The 25,863-nt window shown below is 35.9% G+C and overlaps 5 protein-coding genes across 6 annotated transcripts in view; 4 read left to right on the forward strand and 1 right to left on the reverse strand.

Annotated features, from left to right (window-relative positions):
* Positions 1–17,062, forward strand: part of LOC133839274 (zinc finger protein chinmo) — a 69,059-nt gene extending 51,997 nt beyond the window's left edge. The window contains 4 exon segments of the mRNA XM_062270701.1: positions 5,771–5,988; positions 6,051–6,892; positions 8,327–8,474; positions 8,547–17,062. Coding sequence (XP_062126685.1) covers positions 5,771–5,988; positions 6,051–6,892; positions 8,327–8,474; positions 8,547–9,854 — 2,516 coding nt within the window. The 3' untranslated portion in view covers positions 9,855–17,062.
* A 2,007-nt stretch (positions 17,063–19,069) lies between these two features.
* On the forward strand, positions 19,070–20,749 carry LOC133839303 (F-actin-capping protein subunit beta). 2 transcript variants are annotated; one of them, XM_062270733.1, is made up of 3 exons: positions 19,070–19,088; positions 19,173–19,305; positions 19,606–20,749. In XM_062270733.1, the coding sequence occupies exons 2-3, from the start codon at positions 19,303–19,305 to the stop codon at positions 20,431–20,433; spliced, it is 831 nt and encodes a 276-aa protein (XP_062126717.1). In that variant the 5' UTR covers positions 19,070–19,088; positions 19,173–19,302; the 3' UTR covers positions 20,434–20,749. The 2 variants fall into 2 exon arrangements, with proteins under 2 accessions (XP_062126717.1, XP_062126726.1); XM_062270742.1 differs by lacking the exon at positions 19,070–19,088 and having other exon boundaries at positions 19,157–19,305.
* Positions 20,750–21,232: 483 nt separating this feature from the next.
* Positions 21,233–23,959, reverse strand: LOC133839294 (transmembrane protein 87A). The gene is made up of 7 exons (XM_062270722.1): positions 23,790–23,959; positions 23,466–23,627; positions 23,116–23,399; positions 22,843–23,058; positions 22,663–22,783; positions 22,447–22,600; positions 21,233–22,393 (listed from the first exon to the last, which is right to left on the reverse strand). Exons 1-7 carry the CDS (start codon positions 23,817–23,819, stop codon positions 22,155–22,157), a joined length of 1,206 nt encoding a protein of 401 aa, XP_062126706.1. The 5' UTR covers positions 23,820–23,959; the 3' UTR covers positions 21,233–22,154.
* An 850-nt stretch (positions 23,960–24,809) lies between these two features.
* On the forward strand, positions 24,810–25,215 carry LOC133839347 (general transcription factor IIH subunit 5). The gene is made up of 2 exons (XM_062270837.1): positions 24,810–24,968; positions 25,029–25,215. Exons 1-2 carry the CDS (start codon positions 24,934–24,936, stop codon positions 25,213–25,215), a joined length of 222 nt encoding a protein of 73 aa, XP_062126821.1. The 5' UTR covers positions 24,810–24,933.
* A 48-nt stretch (positions 25,216–25,263) lies between these two features.
* LOC133839346 (zinc finger HIT domain-containing protein 1) lies at positions 25,264–25,776 on the forward strand. The gene has a single exon (XM_062270821.1). The coding sequence runs from the start codon at positions 25,264–25,266 to the stop codon at positions 25,714–25,716; it is 453 nt and encodes a 150-aa protein (XP_062126805.1). The 3' UTR covers positions 25,717–25,776.
* Positions 25,777–25,863: the final 87 nt, after the last annotated feature.

Genomic DNA, 25,863 nt, shown 5'->3' on the forward strand with positions numbered 1-25,863 from the left:
ATCAACATGAAAGTAAAAGAGTTATGCAGTTAGCAATAAATAACTTAAACGTTGTACAAGCAAAATATGCAAAATATTTAAATGTTTTGCGAAATTGTTGGAAAATGTATTTCAAATAGATTCGAATAATTCAATTATTGATTATATTAAATGTTTAGAGAAATTGTTGGGAAATGTATTTCAAACCGATTCGAATAATATTAAAAACAAAATAAGTGTAGAAGAGTTCTGTATTTTGCATAAATAACTTTGAACACTTTAGTAAAATATTCAATTTGATTATACTAAATGTTTAGTGAAATTGTTGGAGAATGTATTTCAAATAGATTCGAATAATATAAATTTGCATTTTGCATAAATAGCTCAGTCTTTGTTCGCTTTAGTTGAGCTTTAGATGACTGAGACACCTGCGTCTAATTCCGAGTCCTGGAAGAGTTTGTTTGGGCTGCAATCAATAAATTGACTCGCTGTGTTTATGTAATAAAGCAAAAGCAGTGGGAGCAGACAGCAGACAGACAGACAGACAGACTAAGGAGACAGATAGAGAGACAGATACGCAGCAAAGAGACAAAGATAAACAGACAATGAAGACAGACGCACATAAATTGAGTTGAGCTGCTTTTTTTTTTGTTTTGCCTCCAACTCCCCTCTATACATAACTTATTCTTGGCTAATAAGCCGCTAAAGTGGCATAAAAGGCGAAAAAGCGACCGGCAAATTTAGCAAGCGAACAGACATTGATTTTTCCTCTGGCGGAAATCGGATAAGAGTGTGTGAGAAAGAGGAAAAAGGAAAAGCGGGAACACAAGCCAAAAGACGCGCTGCCACATTTTATGGCTCCGTCTGTTGCTGTCTGTGTTACCCCAAATGTGTGTGTGTGTGTGTGTGTGTGTGTGTGTTACTATTTCATTTACAGCATTTTACTACAGTTTTATGGCGGCTTATTAAATGAATATAAATGTGGGCGAAAGCCACGCGGCCAAAGCATTTAGCCCAGTTACTCTTGTTATGTATAGCCGCAAGTACATATCAAAAAATCTTTGTATATATATAGTATATTTATATGTGGGACAATGTGTACGTCTTTTGGGCCAGGTCAGTAATTGTTTGAGGGTTTCTTTTTTTTTTTGGTTTGTTTGGCGGCGCTTGCTGCTCATTTTCATTGCCGGGACCTTTGTTGGCCTTTTTTATGCACGCATTTTGATTTGGGTTTAAATATGCCTAAACACCCAAAATCCCGTCTCTGTGTGCGTGTCAGCATCTTGGGCGCATGTATTACTTAGGCTTATGCTTTTATTGGCAAATTGTTGCGTCTATCTACGGTTTTAAAGTCGCATCTTTAAGGTTAGCAAAAATTGCGCATACGCCCCGCTTCACATGTTCGCTTTTTGATGTTCTTTTTTTTTGTGGGATTATGAATCATCAGACGTGACTGCGTCTCTAACTCTCCGCTCCAAGGGATTCCACAAATCCTTGCCTGTCCCTGGCTAGCCAAAAATACAAACAAACCAACAACACGAAAATAAAAAGCAAATGGAAGGATAAACAAAAGCCCTACGTCCGTTTTGTCAGCCATATCAATCGAAGTGCTACTACTTTTGATTAAAATTTCCAAAAACTCGGTGAGCCTTTTGAAAAAATTCCAAAAAAAAAAAATGGTCGCCAGGCAACTGAAATTGTTTTTTTTTTTTTGCTGCTTTTAATTGTGGTTTTTAATATTTCGAATATATGAAGAATTCATATATTCATGCTATGTTTGATTTCCCTTTTGCTTTATTTATTTTTGCAATTTTATTCGGATTCAAATCTGTCTCTTTTTTTTTTGTGGTACATTTCGAAATGAAGCATTAAATATTTGCCAGCCCTTAGCGTATGTTTTTGATTGTTTTTTAATATGCACATGTGTGTGCTTTGCTTTTCCACTTCTAATAGAGAAAAAGAGAGAGACTGAGGAAGAGGGAGAAGGAGGACTGCATTGGTTTCGGGCATTTTCAGCACTTGAGAAATGAGCATTTTTACGAAATGAACATTTGCTTGGCCTTGGGCCATTTCTCTTCTCTACTCGAATCGAATCCAATGTCTGTCTGCGTATTCGAGCTGTTGCCTTATTTTCTTTCCTTTTGGGGTTGCTTTTCATATCTGTGATTTTACAGCCATTAACGAGTATTAGGTGTACTAATGGATTCCAGCATTTTTCACTCCATTTCGCATTCTCTTTTTGCTTCGTTTTCTTAGACAAAGTGAAGGAAAGAAAAAAGGCTTTAATTTTAAGCTTCAAGCTTCGAAAGCACATTAAAGTTCGTATAAAATGCTTAACTCAAAACTTTTTGAATATCAAATACTTCGTTTACTTTATTTGCACAATAATAAAGGATAAAATCTATGAATAAACTTTCGCTTTTATTTAATGTATAACTGTAAGCTTGCAAAGCATATTAAAAGCTCTTCATAGTTCATATCAAATCTTTACATTAAAACTATTCAAATAACGCATATTTCCTTCAATTGATTGTTGCAATGATCAAAGATAAAATAGTTCACCTTTAATACTAAACTTTGAAAGCACTTTAAAATATCTGAAAAGTTCATCTACTATGCTTAACTCAAAATTATTTGAATATCAAATATTTACGCGATGATCAAAGACAAATTTTTTAGAATAAACTTTCATTTTAATTTAATGTTTAAATGCTAAGCTTCGAAAGCACATTAAAAGCTCTCCAAAGTTTCTTCAGAATCTTTAAAGAAAAACTATTTAAAATAGCAAATATTTCTTTAAATTGTTTGGCGCCATGATCAAAGATAAAATTCTTGAAATTGTTTTTTAAATGATTCAATAAACTTTCACTTGCCGACTGCGAACTTTGAGAATATTTTCAGCGTGTGTTTGTATGTGTGAATGTGTTCAATCAATAAGATATCGCACTTAATCTACCACTTGTTCTAGGAGTATCAGCATAATAACCTTGAAGTGTTTATGGTTGAATTAAAATTCAGCCATCGCGACATTCTATGCATTTCACAAACACATAAATGAATCATCGTCACAACTTATGCACGATAAGATTAGAAATTTTCCCCAAAACCAAAAAAAAAAAATAACGAAATAATAATAACCGCAAACAACTTTCAATTGTTGTCATCAACTTAATCAATTTTAAGAGTGCACTTAATACAAAATCAAAACATATTTTTCAAGAGTCGCGTGGAAGAATTCTAAATCTCTCTATATAGTATACTATATACTATAATTTATATACATAATATGTTATATACTTATATAGAAACAGAACGTAAACAAGCGCAAACAATTAGCATTGGCTTTGTTGTTGGTATTTTTTTTATTTCTCAGTTTGTTTATCAGCTCAGCGCGTATGCATATAGAAATAGTAGTATGTGTAGGGTCTTTCATTTATTTCTTTTTATTATTTTTTGCGTTTTCTTTTTTGGGGCATTTGTGACCCAATTTCTGTTGTATCAAGTGTTAGAAATTCGACAACAAAAAATAAAGAAAAACAACCTGCAAAAATAAAACGAAATAAAGATTATAATCAACAACAACAATTGGCGATACGAATGCAGTTGTATGCGTATTATATAAGAGCTTGAGAGTTTAAAAAACCTTAAACCGAATTTGTGAAACGAAAGTATTCCAAGAAAGTTTGCAAATTTGTGTCACCTTATGATTAATAAATACAATTTACGTATTTTTGCATTATGAATTTCTCTTAATCAGTTCGATGCTTAAATATTCTGCGAAATTTCTGTAGTTGGGGAATATTTTTGAAATAACTAATCAAGGAATGGAAATTCCTCAAGCTTTACATTGAGGTAAATATTAAGTAATCCAGAAAAAACCCTTTTATTTGTTCTCAACATAAATTACGCATATTTCCAGAAGTTCTCTCGCTCTCACTTTTCTCCTTTTGATTTCATAACAATAAGCTGTATTCGCTTTTTGCTGATTGTGGTTGTTTTTTGCCTTATCAAAAAGCCGTGCGCCGCGTGGCGAGTAACCAACGAAATTGACACACATTTCTAAAGAAATATTTCGTCGTATGGCGACGCTGCATTTGGTGATTAGATTAAAGACGTGCACACTTTATAACATATTTAAGTAACAACCGCCTCGATGTGTGTTGTGTGTGCAGCTGCGTCGCAAGTCATATGCGTCGTATGAGTATTGTTGTTATATTTGTGTTGCCAAAAAAAAACTTGTGAGGCGTAAATAAGACACCTACAAACACACTCTTGGCTCCCTCGAGAGGAGAGAGAAGGAAAGAAAACGAAGATGACTCCACTGCGTGTCTGTCGTTTCAATTTGGCTTAAGTAACGCGTCACCAAAACACAACAAGTGCCCCATAAAGTCAAAAAGCGCCCCACACACACACTCAAACAATTCCCCAGTTCTGTATTTGCTTCTCTGTGCTATCTGTGTCGCTTTTGTGTCTTTGGCCAAAAAAGTAAAAGCGTGAAAATTGTTGTGAAGCACACAGAACTCGAGACCCAAAAAAAAAACCTTTCCTCGTTCCTTTGCATCGTGTACATAACAAAAGCGAGCGACCGAGTCAAGAAAACACATAAAAATATACTTATACAGCGAGCGAGGGTGAGGAGGGAGGGAGAGAGGGGGAGGAGTTGCCGGCAAAAAGGGATATTGCGTATACGCCACAGTAGCAGAAGCAGCAGCTGGCTTTGTGTGTCACAGGTACACACATACATACACGGAGACAGCAAGAAGACGACGGCCAAGACGTTGATGTTGACGTTGAATAATAACTCAGACACACACACATACATACAGTTGCCAAAAGCTCTTAGCGTATGTGTGTGTGTGTGTGAGTGTGCTTAGTCAAGAGCAAGGAAATCATTTCCTTGCTGACTTTTATTATGCTTTTCCCTCACAGTCAGTGTTTGTGTGTGTGTGTGTGTGTGTGTGACATGATTTTTACGAGTTCAAGGTCTCTAAACGATTTGCGCTTGCGGCGCCACCTGTTGGCTGCATTTTATAGCTAGTAACAGCGACCCGCCCGAAAGTATGCTTTAATTTCTATATATTACAACATTTGCAGTGCCGACAAAACAAAATCGACTTGAAGCAGTTTCGTTGTTTGCTCAGCTTTTTGAGTCTGCATAAAAAAATGAAAGCATTCTTGATAACAAGTCAATAATGTATTAAATATAGTATTCTTATTTAATACATTATTGATGTTTGATGTTTATTATTAATACAAAAAATTAGGTTGGCGTAATGATTAACTTTTCGACAACATTTATTTTAAGTAATTCATGATGAAGTTTAAAAATTGAAATAATTTTGTTGTGCCTCAGATGAGCTGCTTAAAAAAGTATTATTTGTCAATGATTAATGTATTAATATAAAATACGAAATTATATAAGTTATAATTCAATGCCACATAACAAGACATTAAAATATTCAATGAATTAGCAATATTTAATTAGCTTAGAATAGAATTATATATATAATAGATAGCAAATGTTCTACAATTTGAACAAGTTAAGCAAATACAGTTCCCTACACTTCTTTCTCTTCAATATTAAAACAAATACAGCAAATAATTTATATTCATTCACATTGAATTTAATCACATTGTAAAGTATATAATAAATATCAAAGGTTCTACAATTCAAACAAATTAAGCAAATACACTTCTTTTTTTTTCTCTTTAAACAAATTAAGCAAATAATTTATATTCGTTTCATTCACAATGATTTTAATCGGATTTTCTTCACTCTTTTTCTTTATAGGCGCCGTCTTTAGGGCACACAAATTAATCTTGGCAGCCTGCTCGAAAAAGTTCGCCGACCTGTTCGAGAACACGCCCACAAATGGCCAGTGTGTCATCATACTGGAGGCGACAACGCCGGACAACATGGCCGCGCTGCTCGAGTTCATGTACAAAGGCGAGGTGCACGTCTCCCAGGAGGCGCTCAACAGTTTCCTCAAGTCCGCCGAGAGTCTACAAGTAAGTATCTTTTAAATACTATCCATTGAAATACTTTGTCTTACACTCTTGCTTCTCTTCAGGTCAAAGGACTGTCCACTGAGACGGGTCGCTTGGCGGCGCAACAGGCGCAACAACAACACATGGGCGGCGACAGTTCGCCGCTCGATTCGCCGACGGGTCGTCGCAGCATGCGCAACAGTTTAAGCGGCAGCAGCGGCGTTGCCATTGGCATTGGCGGCAACAACAACAACAACAACAGTGGAAGCAACAACAGCCCTGGCATTTCCGGCAACAATGGCTTGAGCCTGGCCGGCGCCCTCAGCGGCATGGCAGCCGCTGGTGGCATGGCTGCAGCGGCAAGTGTGGCCGCCAGCGGTCTCAGTGCATTGGCCACAAGTGCTGGCGCCTTGGATCGTTGCGGCAGCGCTGGTGGCAACATCATTAGCGGCTCTGTTGCTGGCGTTGGTCCACTCAGCGCTGGCGCCGGCGTTGGCAGCGGCAGCGGCGGCGGCAGCGGTGGCAATGGCGTTCATCTTGGCGGCAACAATGGACCGATCAGTCTGAGTGGCAGCGGCGCTGGCGCCGCCATGCATTTGGGCGGCGGTTCAACGGGCAGTCTGAAGCAAGAGTGCGATTCGCTGATGCATCCCAGCAGCAGCTCACAGCTGGGCATGGCCTATGTGCCGCCCATGTACCACCGTCCCATGTCCTTCAACGAACCGCTTCGCAAGCGCGCCCTCCGCAGTCCCTATGCCGAGCAGGAGCTGCGCGGCAGCGTCCTCCGCGATGGCTCCAAGAACTCCTCCGAGTGCCCCAGCCCCATCAACAAGCAACCCTACCATCGACCCTCGTCCAGCGCCAGCTCGACAGCGCCCACCGAGGCGGACACCATGCACTCGGAACGCGCCTCGCCACAGTCCAGGTAAGTCGGCGGACTTTTGTTGTGCCTAGTAAACAAAAAGTAGTACACTTCGTTGATAGTTGAGGATGTAAGAACAGTTCCGTTTATATGCACCAATATCTCTGAGAATTTAAGGACCAATATCACTAAATGTGCTGGCAATACTCACATTTAATCTTGCCTTTCACTTTGCTCGATTTTATTTCACAATTTAAGCCCATCCCATCCACACATCCTAAATACCTTCGTTTTATGACTACGTTTGACAGTACACATATTAAGCTTATATTATATATAATAATATATATGCGTTACAAATTATAAATGCATTAAAAATATATATACAGTAACAAATTGTATATGGATTATGATGAAACAGTTTCCCAGCTTGAATATTTCCTTTTCAATTTTTCAACACTTTCAAACGAAAAGTGTGATAAAAAATCTTACATTTGAATAGTGCAATTCAAAGATGTGTAAAGTGAAATAAGCTCGACTGTGATATAAGTGAATGTAGTTCAACAAATTGTGTACAGGGTCTCACGCAGTCAAATGTTCTGACTTGTATAGTTCTTCAGTGCTTCGATTTTAAACATATATCGTGCCCTTCACAAAGGAATAAGAGATGTCCAACAATGATTTGGATAAATTTCTTACATGGATCACAAAATTAGTAAAGGGTCTCGCAAAGTTCAATGTACCCACCTTATAGTTCCTTTTTATAAATTTGTGCTCACTTTTACTTCTATGTCACTTGTGATATGATTGTATCTAGACAGTATTGTTGGAAGAAGTAGAAAGGGTCTTGCAAAGTCAAATATGCTAACTTTTAATTCTGTAGTCGTAATTTCATTATCAATTTATATATAAGTGGAATCATCTCGCTGCTTCTTCTATTTCTGATTCTGATTCAAATATAGTATTGCTGAGAAAGATGTGAAAGGGTCTCAATAAGTCTAGTGTGCTGATAGTTTTTGTGATTTTTATATTGTAAATCTCTCATAGTGAAATGATCTCACTATTACTTCTATTTATATTGTAATTCAAATATAGTTCTGCTGAGGAAGGTGTACAAGGGTCTTAATAAGTTTAGTGTGCTTGTTAGTTTTTGTGATTTTTATATTGTAAATCTCTCTATTTATATTGTGATTCGAATATAGTATTGCTGAGAAATACGTAAAGGGTCTCACCAAGTCGAATGTGTTTGATAGTTTTTGTGATATAGTGCGATTCAAATATAGTATTGCTGAGAAAGGTGTAAAAGGGTCTCAATAAGTCAAATGAGCTTGATAGTTTTCGTGATTTTTATATTGTAAAACTCTTATATTGTGATTCAAATATAGTACTGCAGGGAAAGGTGTAAAAGGGTCTCAATAAGTCAAATGCGCTTACTATTTTTTCTACTCTATTTGTTGTAAATGGATTGCTAACGCTCTAATCAATACACTATTGCAGCAGGTATGAGAACCACAGTCCCAGCACTACGGCCGGCAATGGAAATGCGCCGAGCGGCCTGGATCGGATTGTGAAATCGGAACGCAACAATGGCAGCGCCAACGAGGCTAATGACGATGAACGCGAACTGATGGACGAGTCAACCGATGTAGGATACCCTCATATACGCAATCGAAAATCAGATGCATCAAGCTCAAATTTCCTTTCGATACTTTTGCAGAATGGTGCCGAGGATTTGCGTGTGAAATTGGAGAACTCAAACTATTCGCCGCCACCCGCCAACTCGAACACCTCGTCGACCACACCGAATGCGCTGCTGGAGAACCTGAAGAATGCGGACGGATCGCTGTCGGGCAATTTGGCCGCATCGATTGCACCCGCTGACATGTTGAACGTGTGGAATGCCACCAAGATGAACAACAAGAACAGCGTGAACACAGCGGACGGGAAGAAGCTGAAGTGTTTGTACTGCGATCGCCTTTACGGCTACGAGACGAATCTGCGAGCACACATCCGGCAGCGGCATCAGGGCATCCGGGTGCCCTGCCCCTTCTGCGAACGGACCTTCACACGCAACAACACGGTGCGGCGGCACATTGCACGGGAGCACAAGCAGGAGATTGGTTTGGCGGCGGGCGCAACAATTGCGCCGGCGCATGTGGCAGCAGCGGCGGCGGCAGCGGCGGCCGCGAATCATTCACCATAGGAAGCGGCCGCAACGGCAGCGGCAGCAGTAGTCATGAGCGCGCACAAGGAGGCGGCGAAGCAGCGTAAACGTAAATCACTCAAAATGGCATTGGAGAAGTGCATGCAGCGACGCGATGCGATGGCATGCACTGAGGTAGCGGGCGGCGAACAGGGGGGCGTAATGGGCATGGGAGGAGCAGGAGGAGCAGGAGAAATGGGCGAAACAACAACAACGACGGCGACAGCGGCAGCGGCTGCGGCAGCGGCAGCAGCAGCGACTGCAGCAGCAGCTGCGGGTCTGCTAAGCTTTGAGCATCAAGAGATCGCAATGCAAATCAAAGCAGCCATGGCAGCCGAACAGCAGCAACGCGAACGAGCCGAAGCTGAAGCAGAAGCCGAAGCGATGGACACAACGGCAAACACAACAGCGAACACGACGACGACGACGACATCAACAACAACGGCGACAACAACAACAACAACGGGCGAAACATCAACCACCACCGATGAAGGCAGCGATGCCGAAGCCGAGGCTGATTTGAGCGGCAACGAAGCGTTGCCGAAGGCCACAGCCATGGATATCGATGAGCCCGAGTCGGAGCTTGTTGTTGTTGAGCCAAAGATCGAACCGTTGTCGGACAGCGAACCCGAAGACGAAGAAGACGACGAACAACAGCAGCAGCATCATTATGCAGCTGCCGCTGTGATGCCCATCGATGAGCCTGTTGAAATGCAGCGCACGCCCACGTCCACGCCCACCAGCCAAATGTTGATGATGGCCCATGAAGCGCCCGCTTTGACCTCTACGCCCAAGGTCAATGTGGATGTGAATGAGCAGTAAATGAGAAGAAGAGAGAAGTAGAAGACGAAGAAGAAGAGGAAGAAGCCCCCACCCGCCCACAACAAAAAAAATGAAAAACCAAAAACCTATAACGAATTGAATGCCACAATTCAACAAATTGATTGATTAATTGATAGAGAGTGATTGAGTGATTTACAAAGAGAAAGAAGAAGAAGTTTACGTTACGCGCTACGAAAATGATGATGATGAAGAAGAAGAAGAATGACTACTGTTGCAACTGTCGTTGCCCTCGGAGACCACCTATAACAAAAAAAATGCAAGTCCCAAGCAAATCGCTTGGGCAAAAATGTCTACTATAACTAACTATAACTAAATACTAACTTTATGCACACAACAAACACACACACACACACACAACACACAAGTACACAAAGGCAGTATTTGATGTTCTTTTGATGTTTATTATTTTTGATTCCTTTTTTCTTCGACAAAAACAGACCAACAACAACAACAACAATGCTAGCGAAAAATGAAAATATAAATATTTTTAATTTATTAGAAGAAAGAGTCTATAACACAAATCCGGCTGAAAAATCGTTTTCAGTGTGCTAAGAAATCGTCTCAACAAAAAGAATAGTGAATGAAAAAAGAAACGGAAAATGAAACAAACTCACTAGACTCGCTTTGCTTTCATCAGGCAAAGGGTCGAATGAGCTAAATGAGCGAAAATAAAATATGAAAAGAAAGAAATATGAAAATAGTTATGCTTGCACAAAACAAAAAAAGTTTGAACGTTTTTGATTGGTAGCTGAAAATATAATTGTTTTTAATATACTTAACACAAACATATATATTTATTATTTTTTTGAAGAAAGTATTTCATTTTTTTTTTAAAAACACTGCAAAGTTGCCTCAAATCAAACATTAAACAAAAACAAAAACAAAAACGAAACAAAAAAGGAAGAAGAAAAAAAACGAGAATGAAAATACAAAATAAATACTTAACTGAATTTAAATAGCTGCAAATCAACAACTATAAACTACAAACTACAAAACAACTACAACAAAAACAAAAACAAAAAACCAAAAAACAGCAACAACAAACTACAAAGCAACAATAGCAACAAAACCGCAACCACAAGTACCTGCAATAAATAAATAGTATAAAAACAAAAACAAAACATAAAATATTGAAATCGAAAGAAAGCATTAAAAAATCGCCTGCGTCGTCAGCCAATTTGGCATTTTGTTTGTCTAGTTTTTTGTAAATAATTTTATTAAATTTATATAATACAATGACAGCAAAATGCAGTTGGCTGCCACGCCCCCATGCTGTGCGTTCACATTGCTTTTAAACAACAACGTTTTTAATTTACATTACATTTTTCATTTCTGTTTTCTTTTCACCATTTAGGGCCTCAAAATTTGAACAATCGAAACTCACGCACAACTTTTGGCCAAATCCAAATGCAAAAAAAAAAACAAAAAAGGAAAATTCTTATGTTTTTAATTTCAACATTCAAGCAACAGAAGTAAAAATAAATATATAAACAATTGGTAAATTGGGTGCCTATAAACAAAAGTAAATTAATTAAACAACTATTAGTGAAATTTTATAAAGAAAACCTAAAGAATAAAATCTAAAATAAAAACGTATATATTTAAATAAAAAAAAAAACAAAGTAAACAATTAAAGATAGTAAAAGAAATGCAAAAAACGAGAAACTTGTTATAAAAAGAAAAACCACTCAAAAACGTTCTCAACAAACTTGAATGAAAAGCAACAAACAATTAAGAAACAACAACAAAACAGAACAGAAAACAGCAATAATTACAGCAAACAAAAAGAATTACAAAAACAAAAATTCAAAATCAAAAACACTTTTGGCACACCTTTGGAAAACATTTTTCATAACCAAAAAAGAAAAGAAAATTATGATTTTACCCCACGAACCACAAAAAAAAAACAAAAAAAAATGAAAAACTTTTCTTAAATTCAAAATTCAGTTCTTTCGGCTTTTATGATTTTTGTACAAGTAAGAAACAAAAACAAAAAACAACAACAACACGATGAAAATGCTGTAAAAATAATCTGAGAAATCTTGTTGTAAACGCCTTAAATAAACGCAAATGGGCGTGTCAGGCACTGTAAATACAAACACACACACACATGCACACACACACACACCAACACACAGTTTAAGGATCAGTTGTAAAATGATATAATATTGATGTAGGATCTAGCATATATATATATTATATATATAAATATTAAGCGCATATGTAGGAACACTTAGGCTCGCCAAAAGTTGCTTGCAAAAAAAAAAAAAACAAGATTAGGGTTTATGTTCATGTTTAAGTTTCCCTTTTTACATATTGGACACAATAGTGCAAGTTTTTCTTTTACATAAACTACAGGGTGATAAAAACACACACACACATAAACAATAGTTAAAAACAAATAAACAAACACACACACACAAACACTCAAATAGTATTCAACGGAATGATTTAAGCAAATAGCCAAATGTTAAAGATCTAGTTACATATATCAAATGTTAAACATGCTCTCAACGATTTTTGAGAATCGCAGAGAGCGCCGCCGACACACACACACACATACACGTACACACACATTTCCCCCCTCCCGTTCTTACTTACGTAATCTACCCCAAAAACCAGTTTGTTCTGTGATGTGCAACGTTCAAACCACGTTTGGCGTTGCAAAGTTTTTGTTTTCTTTATTTTTGTAATAATTAAACTAATAATATTGTATGGTTTTCCCGCATGCTTAACACACTAAACTTAACTAACTAACCGTATATAACTCGAACAGCAAAACAACAAAACAAATCAACAACAAAATGAAAGAAAAACATTTAATGAAACAAATTATGATAAACGTAATTAATTGCAATAATTTACTTTAAAACGAAAGATGAAAATAACAAATTTATTATTAATAATAATAATCCCACCCCCCCTTCTCCTTCCCCTCCTTCTGCATCCCCCAAGCAACCCAACCACGTTCCATTCGCAAGCAGCGATTTGTCTCTCAGCAACGTTCTCTGGAGTCTGAATTACATATTATTTTTTAAGTACGTTGTTGTTGCACTCATCGCCCATGCTGTGCGAATGGGGGGCGTGGCATTTGTGGGTATGCTGCTCAATTGAAAACAAGAGAAATTACATTACATTTTCGTTTTTTAACAATAACAATTATTATAATAATAATAATGATAATATATTGTGTGTATACAACATAATACAAAGTAAATTAATTTTTTAGGTTTCTTTTGAATTAGAGCTTAGTTTTATATAACGACTATGTTTAGACTTATGTACTGCAACTTAATTGTATGTATGGAAATCAAACTCAGGAACTCATATACCTCAGAAACTACCTCTTTGTTTTTTATTATTATTATGTGTTTACTGCAACAAACAAACAAACAAACAAGAAAACATCAATAATAATAGTCAACAAGTCAAGCTAATTTGAAGATGCTACAAAACAGCTTTAGTTCTTAGTAGATTTTTTGTTTAGTTCTTAACTCCTTAATAATAATGATGATGACTAATCTTACGTAATATGCAAAAGACAACTTGCACACACACCAACACACCAACACACACACACACACCAATACACACATGCAATAGCAACAATATCGAACTGCAATAGTTAACTAAACTACCTCAATGGGTCCCCATAGACTGCGCATACTCGTAATATTCGAAATGAAACAAAATGAGAAATGAAAACTTACAACTTAATACTAAATGCAATTTTAATTTCGTTTGTAAAATGGTGACACACACACACACAGAGACGCTAACACACACACACATACACCCACACACACCTTTTGGCTTATAATTTCGAAATATTTACAAAAACAACAACAACAAACTTGAGTAAATCCTTATAAAATTAGAAGAAAAAAACTTTGGCAGATACTTTTTTTAGATAGGTTTTTGTAAATATGCGCTAAATTACACACACACACACACAAAACAAAAAAAAACACACACACACATTTAATGTAAACATTACAGCAAATTCTTTGGCTATAACTATAAATAACTATACGACAAAAACGAAAACAAAAACAAAAAAAAATATTAAAAATATCGAGAAAAATTTTACTATGTATGTGTAGAGGCAAATAAGGAAAAATGTGTATACATAATTTTCGGCAAAGCAACTAAATGAGGCAAAAACAAAAAACAAAAAAAAAACACACACACACATTATATTAACTAAATATGTAAACAACAACAAAATACAAAGAAATTATTTTAAGGCTATAAAAATTATGAGAACTAAAATAAATTTCACAAATTAATCGTAAAATAACGGTAAATAACGGTATACTTTTGCTAGAGCTACGCGTAACTGTTCAAACAAATTTTGTTGACAGCCAAAAAACATAAAGCATAAAAACATAACATAACTAAGAATTGAAATTGAAATTTAAATTAACAAAAAACCTATATTAAATTCACAATTCAATTCACGAAAGCGAAACCCAATGGTTATAAAAACAAAACAAATGTAAAAAAAAACAAACACACGAAAATTGAATTCAAATTATTTAAATGGAAATTCTTTCTTAAAGAATTTCGTCGCATGCATATAAGCATTAACATAAACAATTTTAGGCTTAAACTTTCGGCTAAATATTAACAAACAACACAAAAAACAAAAAACAAAAAAATGGGGAAAACAAAAACAAAATTACAAACATATTTTTATGTAAAACTTAACACGAAAACCACATTTGGCACTCGCAGAATATATAAATGAAAATTACGCAAAACTTTGCATAAATATTTATTTATAGCGTTCAGCTAATAAAAATTATAAAAATAATGATAATTTTAGGCCCAACTTTCGACAAAAGCGGCCTAAAATAATTTCTTTGTAAAATATGTTTGCACACAACTACAAAATGTAAGTGAAACACGAAACGAAGCGAAAAGAGAAAACAAAACAAAACAAAAGATGATTGCATAAGAAATATCTAAATTTAACAACAAAACACAAATGTCGCCATTTTGCATTTAGAGCGTTAAAAGTTACAAAAAAAAATGCTGCCAACTCACTTCAATGGAATTTATCGATAACACTTTATCGATCGATTTCATTTGAAGTGAGTCGAAGGCAGAAAACAAGCTAAATACATTTTCAAACGCAAAAAAAAAACAACACTTTTAATGTACATAATAAAAACAAAAAAATATTGAAGAAATTTAATAATGAAAACAAAAAATGCTAAAAACAAACTTGTGTATGTATCATATATGTAATTTTTGTGTTTATAATTGTTTTAATTTTCCTTAATTTTCAGTTGTATAAATTAATTTATAAGAAATATATTAAACGAAAGTAAAAAAACAAAACAAAACAACATTGTAAAACTTGAATATGTGTAATGTGCACAGGTACAAAATGCTAAGTTTAAACAAAATAAAATACAAATTATGCAAATGAAAATGAAAAAATTATGCTATAAATTTGATGAAACAAAATGAAAAAAGCAAAACACACACACATAAATAGCGATCGTTGTAAGTAATTTTTGTTATATATTTTTGTTAGTACTTGTTTTCTATTCTATTAATATTTAGTTGAATAACAGAAAAGTGAAAGAAACAACAACAACAACAACAACCTCTTCAACAACAACAACAACAATAACAAGCCAATTGTACTTATATCAAGCATACACAACAATTTCAATTCGAGTTTTCCTTATTTTGTTAATTTGCTCAAAAGAAATACAAAGAAACAAAAACAAAACGAAAACGAAAATGAAAATAGAACAAATCGTAGGATTCTGCGATTTTAATTTCGAGAGTTTTTTCCTTTACGAAATATCCAAGTTATTTGAAATAACTATAAAATGAAATATCAAGAAGCTGAAATTGAAATTGAAATAAATTTAAGTGTCAAAATGTATGTAAAAAATATAATATATTATTTTATTTTAAACATTACCTTTTATGTTGTACAATTTAAATTTGTTTAATCATCACAACAACAACAACAACAACAAAAATTGGCTTGTTTCCACTTTTTAATTTTTAATGTTTATGTTTAAAAACTAAATTTATAATACACAAACACACACACACACACACACAATATATATACATAAATATATATTTACGTAAATGCTAAATTAATGCAACTAAATAAATGTTAAAAACCAAAAAAAAAAAAAAATACAAACAATTGGCAATTTTAATTGGCTCTAAATTCGAACAAAATTTATAATAATTATAATTTCAATTTTCAGTTCTTTTTTTTAGCACACGGAAACACACACTTAAGTATATCGAAAGAATTAAAAAAAAATAGTAATTAACAATTGAAAAACAGAGTAATGCAAAATGTGTTTAGGCCTAAGCGAAACAAACAGTTCAGCAGTATACATACACATACATGTATACCTATATATGTATATATACATAACATATATATTAGATTTATACCCTGTGAAATCGGTGTTCCACACACACACACACACTCACACTCGTCTCTCTTTCCCCTTTCTCTAAATGTGTAAATCAAGTTGTTGTAAATTTGTCTAAACGAAAATCGAAGCGAGTACAAATTAAATTAAATATTTTATTGGTTTCCTTAACTTTTCATTTATTTCATTATATTTAAATGTAGGTCACACATAAATGAAAAATATATGAAAAAAAAGTAAAAAAAAATTAAAGCAAGCTATACAAAAAACTTTTGGAACAATGACAAGTACAAAATTTCAGGTAATACAAAATTTAGCAGTTAAATTAAATTAAATTAACAAATATATTATGAGAAAACGTACAAATTTTTCGGCATAAAATATAACATAAAATAAAAATGATTGAATGAATGAAATGTTAGACTACAATTGCCAAATATTTGGCAAATTTGGTGTGACTTTAGAATGATTCAGTTACTGGCAAAATGAATTTAATTTAATTTCCTTTTTTTGGTTTCAAAAGTGGAAATATTGCAACAGAACTTGAGTTACACATGCACATAAATTAAACAATGAAAATTTGAGCAATGTGCTGAACTGCAAAGTGTGCAAAATTAATGCATTCAAAATGGGAAATTACAAAAAACAAAAAGGTTTAATTTTATTTTTAAGGAATGAGCAAAAGAAATATTCAAGACAGTCCACATAATAAGAATGTACGCTAAAACTAAAAAAAAAACTTACTTATACGATGTATAGAATATACATGCCTATAAGTTATAAATTTAAAAACGAAAAACGAGAATAGTTTTTAAAAATGAATATGAAAATGAAAATAAATCCGATTGGAGCAAACTCAGGGCATTATGAAGACTCACGACGATGTATACATGCATTTAATACAAAAACCAAAAACCAAAAAGAAAAGGAAAACAACATTTTTTCGATATGTATTAACATTAATGAATAAATGATAAACGATGTAATAATCATGCAAAATGGATTATGAACAACTCAGGTATTAAATATTAAATGAAATATTTTTAAAAATCAAGCAAAGAAAACGACCGTCAAAGTCAACAATTTCAAAGTTGTGCAATATTCTTAAAGTTTTCTAAATACGTAATAGTATTAATCAACTAAAAAACTAAAACAAACAAAAACGAATGGCAAAAAATATTGAAGATTGTTCATAAGAAAAGACAAAAGAAAAGAGTTTGGCATGGGATTTAGCTGGGTGAGAAGAGAATGGTGAGTTTTTGATACATTCAAGTAAATACTTATATTGTCTACTTGTTTATTGGAATCTTATGTTAGTATCAACCCACAGAACACATCACAACAACAACAACAACATCAAGCAACACCAACACACACACACACACACGCAAACACACACAGACACTCATACACACTGACACAAAATAGTGAAATAAATAGCTAAATGAAAATGAGTTTATATAAAGAAGGAAAACATAAAACTGTGATTACATTTGATTGTCGATGCGTTGATAAACAAAAAAATGTTGCATAATTAATGAAATACGAGAAAAAAAAATACGAAATGAATAATTGAAATGGAAATGGAAAATGAAAATACATGAAAACCGCTTATGATTTTTCAGTTTAGTTTTTTTTTTGTATAACGAGTATTGGCAAATTGTCTATAAAATGCAAATATGCATAACTAAATAAATATTTACTTAATTAGCCGAAATATTGAACTTCAAAAGAAATACAAATTATATTTACGTACTTGTACATTTATTTGAAAATTAGAAAATAATTAATTTCATATGCAAATTATTTTCCAGACTATTTCATTTTTACATAACTTATATCTCTTAACAATTGTACGATCTACGATTTAGCATTCAATTTAGTTTACGTTTCACTCAACAAAACAACATTCTGTATGTAGTGCACTTTAGTTAAAAATTAAAGTCTGAGATTTTACATTTATATGGTCAAAGTATACACCTAATTAAAAATATATAAAAATAACAAAACAAACTTAAAAACCAAAAAAAAAAAACAAAAAATACAAAAAATATTAAAATTGACTAAGTTTATGGTTATTGAAGAACAACAATCTCAAGAACACCCACAAACGCATACATTTGTATTTGGCTATACATGTGTATATAAATGAAAACCAAATTGGAGAAAGGGTGTAACTAAGTAAACTGTATTTTCACACTCTGTGCGTATGATTTCAACATATATGTATATGGTATCTGGAATATGTGCAAGCGAAAGAAACATTTAAGACAAAAACGGCTTAAATATATTTTTAACGACGATTCGGATTAAAAAATTTACGATTATGGCATAAACTTTTGTGTAAAATATAAAATCTAAGCTATACAAAACAAAACATATAAAAGAAAAAACTCACAGAAAAAAAAACGCATTGTAACAAAAACTCACACAGCATGGAAATGGGGAAAACAGATAATGAGCATAAAAAGTATATGAACGAAAAATCTAAATTCAATAAACTTGTTGCTAAAATATAATAAAAGAAAAAAATCACGATTGTTTTATTTACTTCAACTGCAGCTGACATAAATTCAAATGCCTTAATATCGCGCGAACGAGCCATTTCGATACGCCTTGATATCTCTCGATACTATCGCTGGTTATACATATCGTACTAACTTATCGTAGTGGATTATCGATACTGACACGCCTGTATCGCGCGGGTCACACTAAATGCTAAACAGCTGATTAGCTGTGCACGCAACCTGTGAATGGTCAGACGCCATTGTGTTACGTGCTGACGAATCGAGTAAGTGCAAATTTTGTTATTTATCTGACGAATTGTTTGTGCATTTTCGTTAATCTATAAGTGTTAATTGTTGTGTGTTTTAAGGTATAATTAAATTGCAAAACAACACAGTAATAACAAGGAGGCTCAAGTGATTGCAAAGCAGAATAGTACGCGCAAAAAGGAGACGTAAAAATCAAAAGAAATCACACAGTCACAGTCCCAACATAAAAAAATGGTGAGTAATACAAAACGATATCACATCAATACAAATTCGAATTATTTCGGCGGTGACCGCCCTGCTGCGACACTATAACCATGAAAGTGCACATATGGTGCGCAAAAAGAGACAAATCGGTATCAAGAATTTTTGCCCATCGGCCTGTGACCTAAAACGTATGCCCATATATGGTTGTATTCGTGGCGTGCCGGTTGTTGAATGGAAAGGGGAGAGTGGTTTGTGAGTAAAGGGGATATCAACATGAGTCAATTTCAAATATAAACAACAAACATAAATGCTTTTCGCTGTGTCTTGTAGACTGAAATGCAAATGGATTGTGCACTGGATCTTATGAGACGACTGCCGCCTCAACAGATCGAAAAGAATCTGATTGATTTAATCGATTTGGCGCCCGATTTGTGTGAGGATCTGCTGTCGTCGGTGGATCAACCGTTGAAAATCGCCAAAGACAAGGAGCATGGCAAGGACTATCTGCTGTGCGACTACAATCGCGATGGTGACTCGTATCGTTCGCCCTGGTCCAACACTTATTATCCACCGCTGGAGGATGGCCAGATGCCATCGGAACGTTTGCGTAAACTGGAAATCGAAGCGAACTACGCGTTCGACCAGTACCGGGAAATGTACTACGAGGGCGGCGTCTCGTCGGTGTATCTGTGGGATTTGGATCATGGATTTGCCGCTGTGATATTGATCAAAAAGGCGGGCGATGGCAGTAAAATGATACGCGGCTGCTGGGACTCTATACACGTGGTGGAGGTGCAGGAGAAGACAACGGGCAGGACGGCGCACTATAAACTGACGTCGACGGCAATGCTGTGGCTGCAGACAAATAAACAGGGATCGGGCACAATGAATTTGGGCGGTTCGTTGACCCGACAGACGGAGCAGGATGCAAATGTGAGCGAATCGTCGCCGCATATCGCCAACATTGGCAAAATGGTCGAAGAGATGGAGAACAAAATGCGCAATACGCTGAATGCCATCTACTTTGGCAAGACCAAGGATATTGTGAATGGCTTGCGAAGCACACAATCGCTGGCCGATCAGCGTGATCAGGCGGCCATGAAACAGGATCTGGCTGCAGCAATATTGAGACGCAATGTCAAACCCGAATCGAACTGAGCTGTTAAGTTGTTGGCGCCCCTTAAACAAAAACCCGAAAGCGAAAGGCATTACAAGTATATATACAAAATAATAGGGACAATTCACGACACTTGGCCGCGTCATTATTCAAGATTTATAAACTATATACGCATTTCTAGGCATTAAATTTGTTAATGAGAGAGAATCATAAATGAAATTGTTAAATGAGAAAAACGTATTAATGTAAATTTCCACATTTCCCGCCCCATGTTGCAAATTGAAGTCCACATTTGAATGTTTTGTTTGCCCCAACTAAAAAAAAACGAAAAGAAACAACGCGCCAACTTTAACCGCCCTTTAGACACAGTATCTTTAAGTATTTGAGTATTTGTATCTGCGTGCATAGTGCAACATTAATTGTATCTGCAGCAATTGCGATTGTAATTCAGATTCAGATGCAATTTGTTTGCTTATGGCATTTTTTTGATTTTCTTTGGAAACGTTTGCTGCGTTCGAGTATAAATAATGTGTTTATAAATAAATCAAATATAATAATTAAATATGTATGTATGTATGTGTATTCTAAACAATAAGAAGCTCGAAGCATAAATTTTACATTATGTACTTTTACTGAAAACGCTCTGTATTATGTAAAAAATACACATTACGTACCAAACACCGAAACAAGGAACTTTTAACTATTATTCTCTCGCTTCATTTCATATTCAGCTTTTTAAAAATTCATAGAAGTCATTATAATGCACTACATTTTTTAATTGCAGATACAAATTTGTAGATTTTGTTGCAGGTGATAAATAATTAATCAACATTTGGGTGATTTTTTGGTATGGCTATGCTTGTTTATTATTTGTTATATGAAAAGATCGCAAACTACGCTACATTGTATGTATTTAAATAAGGTAAGTGATTGTTGTTGATCTTATATACTTATAATACATGGATACAAATTCAATTGTAGTTTATTTTATAAGTTATATTGCAACATTTCTTTGCCGTGAATCGTTTCATTTCGCTTCCGTTCTTTTTCTCCTTTATCAAAATTTTGTTTATATATATATTAATTAATATTATTTCTTGTTTGTGTGTGTGAGTGGATGTTATCAAGTATTTACAAAGAGTGCGACAACATTAATGCCACACATTGTTGATAGCAACACCTACAAGTGTGTGTGTGTGTGCGTGTGTACTATATTTGTTTAGAATGATAAAAAGTTTACAAGTACTAGAGTTTTTTTTTTGTGTTTTTCTTTATCATACCGAAGAATTGTTGCACGTTATTTGTCACGCTAAATATCTACAACTTAAGCTAGCGTTTACAAATAAATTACGATTTATTTTAGGAGCTCGATAATAAGATTAAGATTTTTACGCATCACCATTTTAAGATTTACGATATTACATACAATATTTTACACGGGCTGCTCGAAAATAAACCCTGTGACCAGACCAGACATTATTCTGGATAGCTGAAGGTGAGGGTGAAGGAGTTGACTTGAGGTTGAGGCTGGAGAAGAGAGAGAGAGTTGAAGAGCTGGGGAAGGGAGGGTAAAAAACAGCCTCGATTGCCAACCACAGACTGCGTCAGGTTGTTGTCCAGCAAACAGTTGCTCTTCGTTTCTCTTTAGTGCGTGATTTTTGTTTTCTTGTTTTGCGTTTTGATTAATAAGTCATAAATAAATGTGTGTGCATGTAAACACAACATATGCAAAAGTCTCTTAGGTCATACAGCCAGCTGCAGCTTATTGCATTTTGGAAACTTCAAACTTTGTGCTGATGATCTCCTCATCGGAATCGATTACCGGCAACGGCGTGTCGCCCATTGCCGATGGTATATTCTCCTCCACCCAACGCAAATCATCCTCCTCATTGGTTGTGGCGGCTGTTCGTGAATTATTCGTTGGTGTTCTGCTGCCACCATTCTGATGTGAACTTCGCATCTTAACGCCATAGGCATCGGCCACAAATTGATCTTCTTCATCTGCGAATTTAAGTGTTTACAAAGTGATAACTTTAATTCTGCATACCGCTTACCATCATCGTCCTCATCCTCGGGATTGTCAAGCAGCGGCGTGAAAGCATAACGCTGATTATTGTTTGTGGGTCGCCAAAGTATCATGATGACCAGCAACAGTACCGAGAAGAGCATATGCCAGAAGCAGGTCTCAACCCAAATATCTTGCCAACCCTAATTGGAAGTGTAAACTGTATTGGAGAGTAACCATAAATCAAATCGGATTGTAAACTTACAGGTGTGCAAGCTTCGGTACGACGCAAACGCAAAGCAAATAGCATAAAGATGACGGAAGCGACAACGGCGAAGATCAACGTATTGGTAAAGTGTCTATACAGCAGTAGTTTAACCATGTTCCTGCAATAAAACATATTGATAAAGACATCGTTCAGCTGTCGCTTAAGTGCCAAACAAACCTGCGCAGACGCAGTGTCCTTGTGGTCTGCACTAGTGATGTGAATATCCACCAGAAGATGCCGCAGTCCAGCACCATCAATGGAATGGTGGCCACCAGCTGCTTGCTGCGATCGCCCTGCACCTTGGTGATGCGCAAATAGCTCTCTACACAGGCGAGTAGAAAGTACAGCGCTCCAACACCCACAACTCGATGCAACATGGGTCCCAAGCGAGGTCTATAAATCAAGATATGGATCAACATTGAAGTGAAGTATAACATTCAATCAACTAACTTGACAATGCCAAAGCCCAGACTCATAATAATGACAAGCATACGAGCCAATGTCCTCTTAGCACACGAAACAAATTCGGCAACGATTTCGGCGTGATACACAGGATAACCAGTGTTGGCCACCGTTTGATATTCGGCATAGAAGAAGGCCTTCTCAAGCATTCCGAGTAGAATGACTCCGCCAATCCAGAATTGTATGCGCAGCAGATCACGCCACTGGGCAAAGGAGACAAATAGCCAGATGATGCCAAAGAACACATACACAATGCACATGGTCAAATAGAACTAAGGAGAAGAAAGTGTTTACAATGATGTGATAAAGTAATGTTTTTCTTTATAGCTTTAGCTTACTGGCAAGAAAGGCCAATCCGTGGCAGAAATATACCCATGTGGACCCCAGTAACCAATTTGTACGGTGGCCTGGAACTTTTGTCCAGCTGGCGTTGTGATTATCGTCAGCTCCAGCTCATAGATGCCATTATCCGGTATTGTGGCAATGGGCTTGGAAGTCGTCTGCAAATAGAAATTTGTGTTTATCAACAAATGCCAAATACAAAATGTGTACTTCGTAGAACCAAAAAAGAGAATTACGATAACTAAAGTTGCTGATAACGTCAGCATATTTCTACTTTTTTGCTGTTGATTTTGCCCTTTTGTGAGTCATTGTGAATTTACCGAAAATGGATTTTTTTCCCAGCGGCGCATTTTGGTTTTGAGCTGTCACAGCAGCTCCCAGTGTCTTGTCATTCAACACTATCAGATGGGTGCAATTGATTTTCGTTTGTGTCGTTTGAATCACTTCGCTTAGACTGATATTTTGCTGGGCACTCGGATTATCGTTGAGTTGCTTCAGCTGCAAACAAAACAAATGATAAATAAACGAAGCGGAAGAAAAGGTTTCAGTTTCATGTTGCTTACAAAACGTCCATCGAAGAGACAAGGATGCTTCGTCAGCTTAAAGTTGATGGTTAATGGAACAACTTCTTCTGAACCGCATTGAACTGCACGTATGTGTGTGTGTGAGTTAGTGGTTTATTTGTTTGTGTGCGTGTGTGGGCGGGGGAAAGAGGTGAGAAAAGTTGTTCAGTTAAGAGCGAATTTGTCACGTTGCAATTGTGTGTGCAGTGCATTACTAACGTTTAATGTAGATATTTGTGCCACCCAGCAATGGACGCTGATCTATGAGTGGTTGCAGATCCTAAAATTATAGCATATTAAATGTATTCATATTGTTTTCATTACTGTTTTTTTATTGGTACCTGGTCTATTAGCAAATTGAGTATACCAGGATCAGATTTGCCAGCCGCCAGAGTGGCAGCAAGCGCAATAAGCGCCAGCGCGACTGTAAAATGTTTCGACATTATGTATTGTGTACACACACACGTTTGCAGCTGCCAAATAAATAAATATTTATATGATTTTTTTCGTTGCTGGCTGGCTTTACGATTTTAGAACAATACTGTGAGCTATCGCGTATCGAGCTTATCGATTGTTATTGTTTATGCGCAGTCGAAACGATTGCCGGTGTCCACCGACAAAGCCCTAACACATGTTAACCCAACATGCATTCAAGCAATTGCATATTGTGCAATTTAAAAACGTTTAAATTCATGTGAGAGAAATTATATTAATTTTTTAAACAAAAAACAGCTGTCAATAAGCAAATTGCACTTGACAACGTTTCGCTGTGAATGGCAAGTTGTATGAGGTATCTTTTGAGTTGCAAGTTGCGGTCACACTGGCAGAATGAATAGTCTTTTTTAGCATGTTGGATTTTTACTTCGCCGCGCGCTATTAATGATTTTAATTGCCATAAACAATGGTAAATGTAATGAAAGGTGTACTTGTGGAATGGTAAATATGTGTTTTTATTGTTGGTTGATCAAATTATAACATATTCTTCGATTGGTGCAGTGATCCGGCTATGAAACAATTTTTACTGCATTTAGACGAGAAGCTGGCGTTGGGTCGCAAATTTATCATACAAGACTTGGACGAAAATCATCTATTCATCTCAACGGACATTGTGGAAGTGCTGCAGGCTCGTGTGGACGACTTAATGGACCGCATCAGTTTTCCGCTGCACGAGAAAGACGCCTAAAGCACGTACAACAACAAACCAACTCAAACTACAATCAAAATCAAAATCATGACAGGACGCGAATCGCATCGCATCAAAGATGCCGAAAAGAAACGTGTCTTGGACGAAGCAGCGCGGCAGCGACGCGCGCGCAAAGCTCTCGAAGCGTTGGAGCAGGACAATTTCCAAGATGACCCACATGCCGATCTCGTAATGTCAAAGAAGTTGCCCAAATTCCAGGACAGTATCAAGAACAGCAAGGAGAAGAAGGGCAAACGGAAAGGTGCTGAATATTTTCGAGCCAAGTACCGCAAGAATTTCCAACAGCTGCTGGAGGAAGAAAAACAAAAGCCCAACTACGAGACTGCAGCAGCTCCGGCGCCAAAGAAGCCCGTGCGTCATTTTTGCGCCGTGTGCGGCAACTTTTCACAATATTCGTGCACAGCATGTGGCACACGGTATTGTCGCGTTCGCTGTCTTCGCACGCATCAGGACACCCGTTGTTTAAAGTGGACCGCATGATTTTGGTTGTAATGCAGCAAAAGTAATTAGTGGTAGAATAAATTGCAATAAACAAAACAAGTAACGGCAGTGTTTTATATACAAATCAACGATTGATGAGTGGCAGCAGTTTAAAGCTCAAAAAATACCTTGCAAGAAGATAGTATT

This window comes from Drosophila sulfurigaster, chromosome 2L (genome assembly GCF_023558435.1).
Source record: "Drosophila sulfurigaster albostrigata strain 15112-1811.04 chromosome 2L, ASM2355843v2, whole genome shotgun sequence".
NCBI classification, from domain to species: Eukaryota; Metazoa; Arthropoda; class Insecta; order Diptera; family Drosophilidae; genus Drosophila; species Drosophila sulfurigaster.